General features: G+C 40.4%; 1 protein-coding gene across 3 annotated transcripts in view; it reads left to right on the top strand.

The window, feature by feature from the left end:
• Positions 1 to 15,507, top strand: part of DAB2IP (DAB2 interacting protein) — a 224,554-nt gene that overhangs the window by 29,236 nt on the left and 179,811 nt on the right. The window contains exon 1 of one of the 3 annotated variants that reach the window (XM_080562020.1): positions 4,052 to 4,447. The exons of 1 other annotated variant lie outside the window; for it this stretch is intronic. In XM_080562020.1, coding sequence (XP_080418146.1) covers positions 4,390 to 4,447 — 58 coding nt within the window. In that variant the 5' untranslated portion in view covers positions 4,052 to 4,389. Of the gene's footprint in view, positions 1 to 4,051; positions 4,448 to 12,525; positions 12,977 to 15,507 lie in introns of those variants that run through there. One more of the 3 variants, XM_080562024.1, reaches the window with a different exon arrangement.

Genomic DNA, 15,507 nt, shown 5'->3' with positions numbered 1-15,507 from the left:
ACTGGCTAGCAACGACTGCATCAAAAAGCAGGCAGAATAATGTACCACTCTTCCGTTTCTCAAGGGGAAAAGCAACTGAACCTCTTCTCAATCCTTTTTCTAGATGTGCAGCCTAAAATGTTTTCTCTTTATTTTAAATAATGGAGATCTTTCCATTTCCAACTTGGTCCTCTCCCCTAGCGTGACACTACTGAAGTGACAGACTGAGAAGGAATCCACAGGAATTGGTTTTGCACACGTATTAGCAACTAAAGTGTAACAGATGAAATTTTTTACCTGCTTGTGCTCTAACAGACTCACTATAGGGCTATTAGAACTTTAAATAGTTACGGCTCTTCAAGTTTTTATAGCTTTCAAACTAAGTCACAATCATGATTGCAAAGAAGGTGTCCTGCAGCTTTATGTTCCTGTGTCTTTTTTTAAAATAGTGGAGTAGTCACGTTTACTTGGCACAAGTAAGATGTAGTCAAAGTTTGATGTACTTCAGGGTTGTCCTGGGGCTGTTAGAGATAACACATCATTTTGCTATCATAAGGTCTATCAGGAACAACGTAAAAATGATATCAACATGGTTTTGTGGATGAAGAGTATGTTATTTTCAAATGTGCTTTGACTCTACTTGTTTATATATACAGGTATTTCTACTTACCTTTTCCTAGAGGTCTTTAAAACACCTTTCAGAAAAGAAAGTAGACTTCTCACAGTCTTCTCAGTTGACTGTAATCCATTGTCACTATGTATAAAATAACAAAACCAGGTCCAAAAAGACTTAGGAAACAAATCCTTTCCCTGGAAACAAATTGAAGTTATATCCCCGCATCTCTACCACTTCAAACTTAAACTGTATAGCTTGATGCAGAAATGTTAACTTGCTTTATGAAGAATAACAGGTTAAATACAGATCCACGTAGCTGGTAAGTGAGAGATGAGCTGATTTGCCCAGTTTTACAGGAAGTTAATAGCAAACTAAAAGAAAGTAACATCTTTCCTGTTTACAATTTCAAGTTACGGCATCAATTAAAGGCAAATGTGAACTAAGATTCCCATGTTTACTGAAAAGAAATAGGAGTTAAGTAGTAGTAGCTACCAATTCCTGTGACATAAAGTCTTACACATTGAACACAACTGGAGTATGGCAGGTAGATGGTGTTAAAATTAACCTCATGCAGACATCAGGTAATTAAAACGTCCTTTTTTTGTCTCATAACTGCCTATCTAGGGGAATGCAGAGATGCTCTGATTAGACAGAAACAGAGTACATTTAATTTCCACTTCCTTCCAACCATTTCAAAATTCCTTCCTTGAAGAGTCAGCTTTCCCAAACTCTAAATTTTGTGTTCTGCTTAACCTCATAGGTATTCCAGAGAATATGCTAGCTAGACTTCTCTTTCCACACTCATTAGTTCAATGTGCTTGGCTCTTTTCCTAGGATTTGGTCTAGCATAGCCTCTGACCATTCAGGCCATTTGTCTGAAAATCATTTCCCTCTTTACTTCTGCAATTTTCCATTCAGTGCCTGAGCAATTAAAATCCCTAGTGATCAAAGCCCTGGTCTTCCAACTGTCCCTTTCTCTTCAAAATCATTGCATGAGCTCCTTTCCTGACGGCATGAGCTGTGCTCAAGCAAAGAATGCATGACAATTGCTCGATTGTTAGAAACTGTGAGTACTGCTTCAGCCAAAATATTGACATCATTCTGACTGGCACATTAAAGATTAATTTTTACTAGGGCCGTAACTGCAGAGGAGCAAATCATTTTGACGACATTAAAGTCAAATCAGTTCTCATATACAGTCATTGAGGCCTAAATAAGTATTATTTCTCACTGTTCCTGTCTCAGTTTCTTGGTCTTGGCTGTTTGGTTAGCATTACCGGCTTATTCTTGATTCACCACGAGGAAGGATTTCACAGGTGTTTATTCTTTCCTGGTACTAAATTGTCTATGAAAAGTACATTATGTATCCACAGTTTCTGTTTCATGGAAAAATACAAATTCTCTCTTTATATAATTCCCGTCAACGGCAATGAGCATTACAGCACTCTGTACTGCTATACATGGATGATCGCGGATCTCTCAGCATCTGGAGTTCATCTCCTGTGACCTAGGTAGGCCGTGTTAATGAGTCACCGTGTGTGTACGTTGGTGCAGTTCCAGACCCTGGGATGCAGGGTAGCCAAATGGCCAGGACTGCTCGCTTCCAAAATGTCTCTAAGTCCCTTCTATTCCTACCGTGGTCAGCTTTTGTTACGTCAGACTGCATGGATGTAGCATGTGTGTGTCAAGAGTTAACGCACTTTTTTCTATCATGTACTAAATCCTAGACTGTATGTATGACCCCAAACAGGTGGAGGGCTGCAGGCAGGCAGAGTGCCGTGTTCCTGTAGTCACAGAGTAGGTGGCTTTGTGGGGAAGGTGGAAAGAGGGAGGTTTTTTGTTTTGTCAGTGAGGGGGAGAAATAGTGAAGTTGTAAAGAACATAGGGAGCGTAGGGTGCTAGAAGAGAGAATATAGGGTTTGCAGCACTGTAATTTAGACCAAGGCAGAGATCTCAGAACATTATTTAATAGGGACTATATACTGAGCAATACTTAAAACAAATACATGGAAATGAGTTTTTCTTCTATTAATATGGCATAATTCTCAAGAACAGTACTAAAGTGTTTTTGTAAGGTACAATTACAGTAGAGTCATATCAACCTGCTAGGTTAATTTCTCCATACAGAACTGCATGTTTTTCTCCCTTCAGCCAGCCATTCATTTGTCCGCCTACAGCTTGTAGCACCAAGCATGAATAGTCAGCTCTAAAGCACAAGTTACATGACTTTGTAAAGAGTGAGCTAGTAAGGCAGAAGCATTACCCAGGAGCACCAAAATAGAAAACCCTGCACTCTTGTTGTCTGCCTCTGAATCCTGTGTCATCAGCCATGACAAACCTAAAATGCACTAAATCTGTTGTAGGTGTTTAGAGTGATCCTTGCCTTAGATTTAAACAAAAGCATTCTTTTTTTGAACGAGATAATCTTAATGCCTTTGGTGGAGTATTAAAGAAAGAGTTTGAATAACACATTCAAAATAATACTGATCCTGAAAGTCTGAATTTGGAAAATTGTTCCAGGGTTGTTGTAATGGCGTAACTTCACCTTTCAGAGAGACACCTTGGTTTATAGTCGCACACTGATATCTTTTTATGTTATTTTTTTGGAGATGTCTTCAGAGAAAGTAAAATTTAGTATTTCTCATCTAGGTGGTGGGATGGGTCATCTTCCTCAGTCCCTCTTCTGTATCATTTATCCAAGAAGTTCAAAGCACTTAAAGTTGGGAACTTTCAGCTGTATTCTTGTGAGATAAGACACATTTCAATGTCTGTTATGGAAAACTGAGGCACAAAGAAGAGTTCTGAATTATCTGAAGTCTCAGGGACTTAGTGGCAGACCCAGCAGTACAACAAAGGTGACCTGGCTCCTGGTCCCGCGATCTAACCACCAACTAACGTTATCTCTGTTTTGAGGGTCTGCAGTTCCAGAATTTGGTGTCATGTATCACCTGATTCTATCAAAGCCGGTGCTTGCCCCCAGCTCGTTTGCAGAAGGTTCTCAGGAAGCCAGCTTAGCAGCAGCTCCTGGCTTGGCAAAGGAGGTAAATGCGGGACAAGGTGCCCAGCAGACGGCTGTTGCTGCAGCAAGTTGCAGCTGCCCAGCGCAGAGTCCCCGAGCTGCCTCCCTGTTAGGCAGTGGCTGGTCTATTCATTCTGCAAACAGCCTCTTTCCGTTCCAAGACAGCCCTAGGGACACAAGGGAATGGCAGAGTTTATTATAAACTGAGTAAAGGAACAGACTATTGCTGGAGGAGATCCAGGGTTATAAAAGATTGGAGCGGGGGGGAAGGGGAGGAGGGAACAGGACATAATTTGTGTTTGTGTGGGAGGGGGTGGGTACTGGTGGCTTCGGAAGGCATTCCCCAAGCCCTCAAGACCTTTGCTGGTTTTGGTGCGATTTTCTGCAGTGCGTACCATGCCGTGTCAAACCCCACTTACTTTTTATTGTATCAGTCATTCTCTTTATGCAGCAACACGGATCGGAGAACGCTTGCAGGTCCTGTTCTGAATGAGCTCCGCTCTCTGCCAGCTCAGCCTAGTTACATTGCTGTAACTTATTCTGGGGGATGGGAGAAAAAGGTTGCTGCTACTTTAAATATAATGCATTAAGAGGATGCTGGAAAAAGGCCTGCATGCTGTAATACCCAGCCATCTAGTTGGAAAAGCAGCCAGATGTAATACAAAAGAAGAAACACAGCCTCTTATGGATGCAGCACTAATTCATAAATCAGGTGAATCAGCTTAGGCAACTGCTGTGTTTTTATGCCTCTGCTGCATGGAGAACTGCATGTTGGATGCTTTTATTTGAAGTAATGGAACCAGATAATCCCTTGGACCAGGACAACTCCAATGGTAAGAAGTAGAAAACATAGAAAAGAGGAAATAAAGGATAGCGAAAGAGCGTCTGAGTTGTACATCCTACTTAAGGCACAGGGTTAGGCATGTGTTTTTACTGGCTTCTGCATGGATCAGTAGAAATGAGTGTGGTAATGTGCTTCACATTATCTTAAAAATCACTCTGTTTACAGGGTTTCAAGATAGGCATGTAGTAGACTGATATAAACAGGGTATTGTAAGAAGTAATCCAGCAGGATCGGTGCTCTCCTCATTAACCTATCTCCTGGGCAGTCTTTGCAGAGAGGACAGTAACCTATTTATTTTACTTTATTCAGTTTGGGGGTCTTTTTTGCCAGTGAGAAAAGAATGTAACTTTATGCTGTGTGTCTGTCAAGCCTAGCATTTGGAAACAGTTTCTTTATCTGCAGAAAGCTTTCCTAAAGGCAGTTGCAGTGAGTAATTTACTTAGAGGGATATATTTAGCTGTGGACCACATAAATTCACCCTGGAATTAAAGTCTGTGGTTAAAACTGCAGCTATTCCCTGGATTTATAACATTCCACATGCTGATGTTCTGCTATCTGGTCTGTTAGAAGACATACAAAAGGCATAAATTGGGGTGAAAAGTTGTTTGCAATTGCAAATCTTAGATTTTTTTTCTCTGTTAGTACGGTGGATTGGCTGCATTGAGGACAACAAATTGTTTACATTTTTAAAAACCATTTGAGATTGTGTTTTTCAGAATACATTGATCCTCAGCTTTTTCATATGTATTTAGTGCTATTCTGTATGCAGTTTGAAATCCACAAAGTATTCCACCTTCAACATAGATAGGGTTCAAGAGCTACCTCTGGAATTCCTGCAGCATATTTTCTGCTGATAACCCGGAGCTTTTAGTACAACGTAACTGCAGTGTTAATATCACGGTAGACCTGAAGCTGTGCGGAAGGAATGTGGTTAAGGGAATGAAGTAACATTGAAACTATGTGAACAGTTGACTGGACAGATATAAGTGGGCAGCACTGCTTTACTTCGAGCTCTGTGCCGTGCTGAGGTTGAATTGTATAAAATAATCAAGGACAAAATTCAGTGTTTTTCAGATGATAATATTTACCTGAAAAAGTTAAGGTAGAATCACAGTTCTTTTATTTCAATTTTTATTCTCTTTTTCATGTAGTTACATTAATTTCCCTCTAGAACAACAGCAGCTACCTCTCGTGTCTTACTCCTGCTCTTATGCCACTATGACACAGAATTGAAAGTTATTTTTTTTCTTTATAGCAGCAAGTTTTAGGATTTTCAGAGAAGTGCATGCACCTTTTGGGCTGATGTTAACAAACATATAAACAACTATCTTTGCCTGTCCCAACATTAGAATCTGGATTTTAGGAGTCACAGAGGGAATGTCCTGATTCTTTGGGAAGTATAAGAGTAACTTTGCTTTCTCAGATTTGCTAAAACGGCTCACTAAATTTAGAACGTATATTTAAGATATAGAACTTCACTCTTCTCACTACAGACATGTGAAGTATATTCTGTCACATTCTGTAGTAACTTGTGTTTCCTACAAAATATTTGAATAAGTAGGTAGGCACCGGAAATGTTCATACCGTGAAATGAGAGAAATAAGCACCCATGGCACCGAGGATCAGAGAAGAACTTCCTGTGGTTCCCCCTTCCTAACTTTCTAAACCCCTGGCTTCCTTTTAGATATATTTTTTTAATTACTTTGATTTAAACAATTCCATGGTTTAAAATAAAAAAAAGTAAAAAGGTTGAGCCATTTGTTGGTCAGGTCAATTGCATAAGGTGTTCTGCTGCTGGAGCCGCAGGAGCAATGCGCAGAATCGATGCGTTCATCTGTTATGATATACCATGCATTATTTTGCATGAATTCATTCAGTAGAAAGTTCTCAAAAATATGCCAGCAGGGTGCTGGTGAGAAAGGTTTTCTCCTTTGAGAAGGTTTTCTGGTAGCTGTCATTCATGGAGCAGCCCCTTTGTCCCTCTTATTATCAGACAGCAAATGAGCTGCTCTGACCACACGGATAACTATTGTGTTTATCTTACTGTACTGCCCACGTGACAAACACGGACGCCCTGGGAACAGACCGTAACTTGAACTGCTTTCTGTAAAAGTGCCTTTTTGCCTCCAAGAATGTCAAATCAAATTCCTTCTGCTGGCAGAATGAAAACTGTTATTTCGTTTTTGATTTACCGGATAGTCCTTCCTGGTTTGCCATATACCTTATCTTAGAATTCAGTGTCAGTTCGTTCTTAGCTGGTCGTGACCAGCCCAATAAATAGATCACTAATGATAGCAAAAGCTGTTCTGAAGGATATGTGGCAGTAATATATTTTAGATTTGCTCTTTTTGCCTCTTGCAGCCCTTTCATTTGCTTATAGAGATGTATGAAATCATCTAGAAAGACCTTAGTGGAATATTCAAGACTGAGAAGCTGTGTGGCTCATTTTTCCCCACAGTTTTTTCACTAATCAGATTAGGTTGCCAACCTTTTGTGGAGGATACCTCATGGATTTATTACTACTTGTGACTGGAGCAGAGGACCAGCTCATTTATTTGGGGGCCTGCAATGAGATTTCAGCTGTGTTAGTTGCCTTGACACAGAAGACCTTGGAATAAAATCATAACCTGTGGATGAAACGGTTATTGGGTTATTTTCTATGATTCCTCGTTGAGCTGTGGTACTTGCACCACTTTGAACACCAGCTTGAGAGGTTGCTATCCATTTTGATGCTTGTGAAAGGAGACAAAGTTCTGCAACTTTCCTCCCTGTGTGCCTAGGATAAAAGCTCACATAACGATACAGATTCTTGTAAGGCTCTTAAAAATCATTACAGCATCCCCACCCCCAATATTTTCTGAAAAGTGGGAATATAAAGAAAGATTATTGTCATTTTATGATGGCTCACAGTTCTGACTTTTTCATGTGTTCTTTTTAATATACTGAATGAATTTACTTGGTTCTTCTCTGTCTTTCTGTTACACACACAGGCACACGCACACATACAAACCCACAACCTTTTCTTGGAAGAAAAGTGCTGAAGAATGTGCTGATTCTGAAACCATAACCCTAAATTACCCATTTCAGAGGGATGACATATCAGAGCTGCAGATTTCTCTTTGTGCTATAGCCGCTTGCAGCTATAAGAGTAAGAGACAACTCAGCACTTTTTTGTGAGCTGGCGAAGATTTATAAAACGTTGTATTTGTGTACAAACTCTTGAGTACAAAATATCTGTGAACTGTGCATTCGTTGTGTCTTCTCATTGCTTAGATTACAGTTTTTGTCGCTATAGTGAACACTGGTATCACCTCTGAGTTTATTCTGGTGTGTAGCCTGACAATATTTCTTTGTGAGTTACTTATTAAGCTTTTAGAGGCACGGTGGATTTAGCAGACTTTCTGAACAACATTGTAGGCCAAACCTCGTCTACTGGTTTTAGTGGAATCATATTCCCTACACAGTGAGGGCGAATCACAAATGCAGATTTTGTACCACAGAGGACTGGAGTTAAACCATTGTGCTTTGATAATACAGGAATTATGGCATGTGTTTTTCAAACTCTGACATACGTAATCAGCCAGGAGGATTGCATGGATGACAGCCAGGCCTGAACTTTTCCTGCTGTTGGTAATTTAGATTCTTTAAGCAATGGTCTAGGGCAGTAAGGAAATCCTAACCTCAGCAGCACCTTGATGCGCGTTAAAGATTGCATTTGGTAGAGAGGAAAGCAGAAGTAAGGACTGGGAAAACAGAAGCTTTTCTAGATCAGATCTGAAGTTTAATAGCAGAGCTGTGCAGGAACCCAGGACCAATAATTTATGGCTGCTGCAGGTGAAGAGTGAGGTGTTTTATTGAGAGAGAGAGAACAAAGATCTGCCATAGAACAGGCGAAGGCCATGAACGTGGCTACTGGGCTGCATCCAGCAGATGCCCTCGTTTGGGGCACCTCACCCAGCACCTCAGCAGGCAGAGCCGAGGGCTCATCAGCTCCAAAGGCTCTTCCATTTCATGGCCGTGAAGTTTATTTCACTGTGTGGACAATATATGTGTGTTATTGACCTCATATGATCATCTTCTTAAAAGAGGATTTCCCATCATTGTCTACAGGACCGAAGACAAATGCTAATGCATAGTTTGGAAATTAAACACATTAAACTATCGTTAGGTGATTAAGCAGTTCTGCACTGTGGCCTGTGGCATAGGTCGTTTAAAAACGATGCCTTCTTCATCTGCTTACCTCAGCCAGCATTTATGTTGTTTGCTTTTGTTTGTAAAGAACTCTTTGGATTCAATAAGTTAAAAAACCAAAGAGTATATTATTAGTAGAAATATTTATGTGGCTACTTAGAGATGTTTAGAATTCTTTAGCAAATATATTATTCCTTGATACTCTGTTACATAAGCGAGGTCTCTCTTTTGATTAAATAGCAGTTATTTAAAATCATACTTTCTCATCGTGAATGTCAGTTTTCAAGGCTGAGCTAGCTGAGAACTATAGAGCATTGGGACATTCAGCCATCATTCTTCTCTTCTTTGTTGCGGTCCTTATACCATGTCTATCTTCATGATTTCTGAGAAAAGAGAGGTAAAGGAACATGTGCTCGATGGTAGGAAAAATTGGAAAGAGGAAGACAAATGCCAATGTAATACGTGCAGAAGATAAATGCAGATTGAATTCCTGATGAATTGTGCATAAAAGCAGCAGGCATATTTTGGGTGGCAGTCCTTTTCTTACAGCATGCCGTAGTTTTCTTCATTTTACCTATACTGTATTCAGGTACTAACTATAACTCATATGTAAGATGTGCTGCACTGAAAGGTGCAGCTGAAGACTGAAGGAGTAAATGCATTTTTCTGGAAAAAAAAAAAAGTTTTAAATCTTGGTGGGCAAAGACAAAGTGGAGTATCTGTACATAAGAAATACTGCTGACAAATTCAAGTATGTCCTACCTGAGGGCATTATTTATTGGTGAACATCTGAAATAGTGACAGCTTAGCCCTGGAGGTAACATTAGGCCACTGTTCCACGTTACTTGCTGAGGAGCCTATAAGTTGTATGACCAGTACGGGGCGTACTCTAAAGAAATGATCCAAGTATGTGTAGCGATCATTGCTGGAAAAGAATAGTAAGTAGTCCGTCTGAACTGTCAGTGAGTGTGTGGCAAGTAGAGTAAACACAGAGTTTAAAATAGGTGGGAGGGTATAATTGGATTTCTTTATTGTCCCCAGAACTTTTTGGCAATGAAGGGAAGGATTTAAAAATAGATATAAGAAATATCTGGAAACTTCAGTATAATTTACAGTATGTGGTGAAACGGAGAAATCCAATATAGCTTTAGTGAAGTGTCCAACAGTATCAAAAAGGCAGAAAGCTCTGGGGGAACAGGAGACCAAAGATTAACAAGATTACTATATAATGATTTGTAGAATGCATTCAACAATTTCCAAGTTTATAAATGAATTAGGAACAAACGTTGCATGCAGTCTCTTCCTTGCTCTCACTACTAAAATCCATAGAAGAAGGTCAAGCCTATCAAGCAACAAGCACCCCACCAGCCTATGAGCCCGCAGTAAAGGAGAACCATCTACATGAAAGTACGCAGGGACATTAGATGAACAGGGTATAACCATCCATACTTGGAGGTACTGGAAACAGTTAAGGTAGTGCCTTCATTTTTCATAATGAAGAAAAGGGGCTTTTCATAGTCAAATATTTCCAAAGCCTCTTTTATTTTGCTTCCAAAAAGATCAACTCCAAAGCATGGCCTTGCAGCAAAGCCTTCGCGTTCTCTCTCTGAAGTATGACACTGTTATGAGTCTCTCACAGAACTTTCTACAACGGGTTTTTAATGTTATATTCTTGCGTCTGATTTGGAAGACAAAGGACAAGGGATTTCATGGAAGTGGAGATGATATATCAAGGTATTTGTAGATTAGAAGCATTCAAATTCATAAGGTTGTGGGTAGCAGATAACAGAAACTGGAGAAGCTGCAATAGAAGGGGTAAGTCTTTATCGAGACCTTTTCTGCGACCTTTAAGCACGGGTTGCTGTGATCCCATACGTGAAGCTATGGAGGTGTTGGACAGCAGCCTCCTGTTCTGGTGATGCCCAGAAAGGTTGGCAACAGCTGATGCTTTACACCCATGTCTAACAAGAGTGCTGTATGCTTAGGGATGGAAAGAATAAATAGGTGCTTACCTTTGGCCACTTCACTGCAATGTTCTTTAGTCTGATTGTCTGCTTCGGATGTTTGTCAGGGAGGTTTCTCGACACATCCGTGCAGTTATCGTGTCAGATCATTATGGTAATAAGGTTTACATTTAGGTATGCTTCCCCTCTGAGCATCTCCGAGGAACTAGCACATGCAAAAGATTTAATTGCAAAGCATCGCTACTGCTGATACAGACTTGGAGGCCTACCAGCTGCCTCGCTCGGTGAGTCAGTAGTCAGAGATTTTGGCAGCCCCAGAGCTTAATGCAGCGATCAGAAAATGTCTGCCAAAATAAAGTTTCAAGTTTGTTTTTCTACCAAATCTAGATAAGCTGCTATTTGGTTTACGCCTTTAAATACTTTTCTAGAGGTAGCTGGGAAGTTGGTAGACAGCTGTGGCAAACGTACTAACACGAGCCGTTGTTCTTTGTCCTGTAGCTCTATGTGTGGGCTTGTTTGCTTAACCATTGGGTGGGCATGGCGTGGCGTGTGGAGCAAATCGATGCCTCCGAATCCTACAGTTAATCCAGGCTGGAGAATTCCCAATGCTCAGTGTTCTGAAATTAGGAAAGTAAGATGTGAATGGAGTCCTCTTACTTGTTCCAGAATAAATAAATACATATATTTGACTTAAAATAATAATAGTAAAAGTTAGACCAGAGTTCACAGTATTTCATTGTCTCTGCAACTGGTCTTATATTTTGCAGAAGTGCTATTAGAGTATTACTCATGGCAGAGAGAATATCCCTGAAGAGTTTTTCACAGTTCATGTGTCAGACAGGAATGCAAAGGATCAATTTACCACCACAGACAAAGATCTGAAAATATCCAGGGGAACCTGGGAGAATACTTCCCACCGCAGATAGTTCAGCTGATTTAACTGACTCCACTTGTCTGACTGCAGTGCGTTGGCCAACCCAGAGTTAATTTCTGGTGGCAGCAATAAAAGCATTGTATGTAGACTGCAGTGAGAGCTGGCACAGGAACATTAAATGCAGCGTTATCTTCTTAGAGTCTTTTCTGCTGTAAAAAAAATAAAGAGAATTTCAGTATGTTTTGGAAGGCTGACGAGGGCAGTACTTTATTCTAGGGAGAAAACTGTCAGTGCTCTGCAAGTCTGCTTCCAGGAGTAACTTGCTTTGTTCAGCAACTCATCCCTTACTACTCATTTGCAGCTGTCAAAAAAGCCGGACATCAAGTTGTGCAGTTGGATTTAAGAGTGATCCCTGGATGAGACAGTTGCAATGGTATATAAGCTAAACAAAGCAGTTGGAAATAGTTTACTGGTTTTGGCCAGCTTTTGGGTAACATAGTTCCCCTGAAAGGTGGGTAGTGGTTAGCTCATGTGCTTCTTAGTTGTATTTGTTTTATTGTAATTTAAACTTTCCTGCTAAATTTAGGTAGAGCCAGCGGAAATATTGAGAGCTTTTTATGTAGGTTTTCAGCAAGAGATGGCATGAGAAGCTTCATCGAGTTAACTGGGAGTTGCTTATCTTGAAGAACATGCACCCAGTTCATCCTTTTTTGACTCTTTCAAATGTTTGTAGTGTTTAAGACTGAAGAAAAAAATGCAGAGATTTAGTTCTTCCTGTGACTTCCAACCCAAGATTAAGTTGACAACACAAATTAAAGATACGGAAAATGTAATCAGCGTTTAGGATTTAGGGAAAAAACAGGTGCATTCGACTCGAAGCCAGTGCTTAGTACATTCGGGTTGCTGAACTGCCTGCCTGTGCCTCTGACTGGGAGAGAGGCGTGTTTTATTTTCCCTGCTTATTCATTTTCTGAGTCATTCATCTTGTGCTATAGCTATTGAAAACTGTAACAGAGTCTGGGAAGCGCTTGGCTTTTGAGTGCTGCCTCCTGATTGGCCTAGGGAATGCTGCTGTTGGGGAATAATGTGTGAATACCATCTGCTCCGAGGAGCTGGGAGCCTCAGTGAATTTTGCTTGGAGAGGCACCTTTAGCCAGGACTACAGGCAAAGGGAACAAGCTTGCTTTTGCTGTTTCTTAGCCAAACTTAGTTGTGCCTGTATTTCCTTTCTGCTTCCCTGTTAAACTTTTTTGTGCTTTGCTCAAGGGTGAAGCCGAGGTGCTTCTCCTGTGGGTTTTGGGGTTGTTTTTTCTTTGCCTTTTTTTTTTTTTTTTTCCTGCATGGGATTTCTTCTGGGGTTCAGAATGCACACAAAGTGGGGGAATAAATCAGCAAGTTTTGCAGCTGTTTATTGCGGTGCAGCAGTCAACATGGAATGTCTGAGCTGCTTTGAGAAACTACTTCTAAAAATTTGACCTGCTTATAAAAGGTAAGCAATTAAGGACTTCTGCATTTCAGGGACTGACTTTTTACTTACATAGAGGTTTTGTTTTGTTAGGAATGAATGTCTCATTTGAAATGTACAGTTGCCTTGTAGCAATGCCTGAGATCAAAAACTATGTTTTGTCTCAGAATGTCTTTAATGAGCCTGAAGAAATGAGCAGAGTTGGAACAATGCTTGTTCGTTCTTTTGTAGGTTTTTAAAACAAAGTTTTTAGGTTTTAAAAACAAAGTTTGTGCAATGTAAGTGTAATTGTAATTGAAGACTGCATATACATTTGGGTTTGCATTTTTTTGGAAGAGAGCTCTCCCAACTCATGTTTCCCTGAGTGTTATCTCAGACAAAACACAGTTATTTTCCAGCAGTCCGGATTTGCAGTCAAATGGTGCATTCCGCTTCAAGGAGACAAGATATAGTTTGTGAGCCTATTAAATCCTGCACACTAATGACCTGCTGGTGTAGATTCAATCAGTAGAGAGAGAACTGTAGCCATGCCTTTAACCTCAAAACAACAGGCCTGCCACAAGCAGACTGCTGGCCACCACTCTCTCCCACCACTAATTAGCACATACTTAACTTTACGATATTGTTTTAAAACAGTAGTTTTTTTTTTTTCTAGAGGTGACATTTCAGTCAGACACTCATAGCTACACAAGGCAAAGTTAGCTGGAGGAGCACATGAAATACTGCTATTTTACAAAATGCTAGCCTTCCTTCCAGTGAGTCAGATTATTCAATTTGCTGTCATCTGTTCCAAGGAGAAATCTGCAAAGAATATTTCTGAGACCTTATGTTTGCTGAAGGCCTCACTGTTACTTATTTTTGACAAATACCTGGGCTTTAGCTTTCTCTTCTGTGTTGTTATGTTAATTGTAACTGTATCTAAACTAAATATGTAAGTTTCAGGTCCCTCTGTGTATTCTAAGAGAAATATATGCAATAAATAGAGGAACAGTGAATTTATATAACTGATACCTGATCCAGCCTAAACTTTCCATATTGAATCAATTTTAAATAAACAAGAGAAGAGCCTACATCTAGCATGCTTTCTTAAACTCAAGCCTCTTGAGGTAGTGCTCTTGCAATATAGAAAAGAGCTGTAGCTGTCTCCAGTTTCACTAAAAAACATAAATAAAAAATCAGATCTCATTTCACAGAATCACCTAGGTTGGGAAAGACCTTCAAAGTCACCAACTCCAGCCATCAACCTGACGGGCTGAGTCCCATCACTAAACCATGGCCCTCAGTACCCAAATACACATCCCCTAAATACCTCCAGGGATGGGGACGCCACCACCTCCCTGGGCAGCCTGTTCCAGTGCTCCACCACCCTATCCACGAGAAAATTCTTCCTGATGTCCAGCCCAAACCTCCCTTCCGACCTTTTCACTTAGTCATTTTTGTGGCAAAATGCCAGATCATCAGAAATTACACTTTTAATGAGGCAAAAAACGTCTTTGGAGAAGCCTGAATCAGGAAAATTGTGGCAAGCCAGAGAAGGAACACCTGAACCACAGAGAGGTGCTACAGCAGCGCAGGCTGTTGGCTGGTAGCCACTGTACTTGCTTAGGGCACACGATATAGGATTAAGGTCTCGCTATGCCGGGTGCAAGCCAAGGGTGCCTCTCTCCTTTTATGTACATTTAGAAACCTTGAAAAGTCTTGCATGTACCAGTGCAAATGACGTTTTCCAGTAATTGTCACACTTCTGGGGATAGAAAAACGATTTCTCATTCATTGCTGCTGATAATAATAATAAATGCTCACCCAGGTCTTTTCTGGTGGAATGATATTGGCAATTAAAGATTTCCCAGGTGCCCTTTATTAATCTGTCATTGGGCCAGACATGATGATGGTAATGAAGGGGCATGGGGAGTAAAATCCTGACCTTTGAACTTCAGGGGTGAAGATCACTTCCATTCCAGGCATAGCTGAAGTTTTTTAGCCCTTGGCAGCAGAGCCTCAGGAGAAGCTATAAATGATAGTGTACAGTGGAATCAGAGCTTTTTAATTCAGTGCTATGTTCATATGCACACTTAAATCAAAAAATTGCTGCTGTTGAAATTGTGTTTCCTTTTTGCTCAAAGTGTACATGGTTTTTATGGTTTTCCTTCATCAAAGATAGTAGTTACTTGATTCAGTGGTCTAACTGTGATGTGTGTGTTTTCATGGGGCAGAGTTTATTGCTTAAGGACTGAACATGCAACCAACCCTTTTGTAGAGGGTTGCTACTAGATCCCTCAGCAGAACCCTCCACAACTTAGTGCTGCTTAATATTTCCCTTGAATGTGATTCTGTGCAGCTGCAGAGCACTTCTTGTTGGCCTTCCTGTTGCTAGTGCGCTGTTATGATCCTGAGTACAGCAATTTCATCTGCTTTTCAGTCTCTAATCCAGCTATCCTCATGCAAGTTTAAACGTGTTCTTGTTATCCCCTTCTTGTAAAGGAGAGCTGAATTAAAAGTGGCTTGCTCACAGTTGTACACAGGGAGCTTTTAGCATTGCATTGTTGCTGTGTTGT

This window comes from Anser brachyrhynchus, assembly GCF_964034855.1.
Source record: "Anser brachyrhynchus genome assembly, chromosome: 19".
NCBI lineage: Eukaryota > Metazoa > Chordata > Aves > Anseriformes > Anatidae > Anser > Anser brachyrhynchus.
Note: the sequence above shows the minus strand (reverse complement) of the source record. Positions and strands in the feature narration are given on the sequence as shown.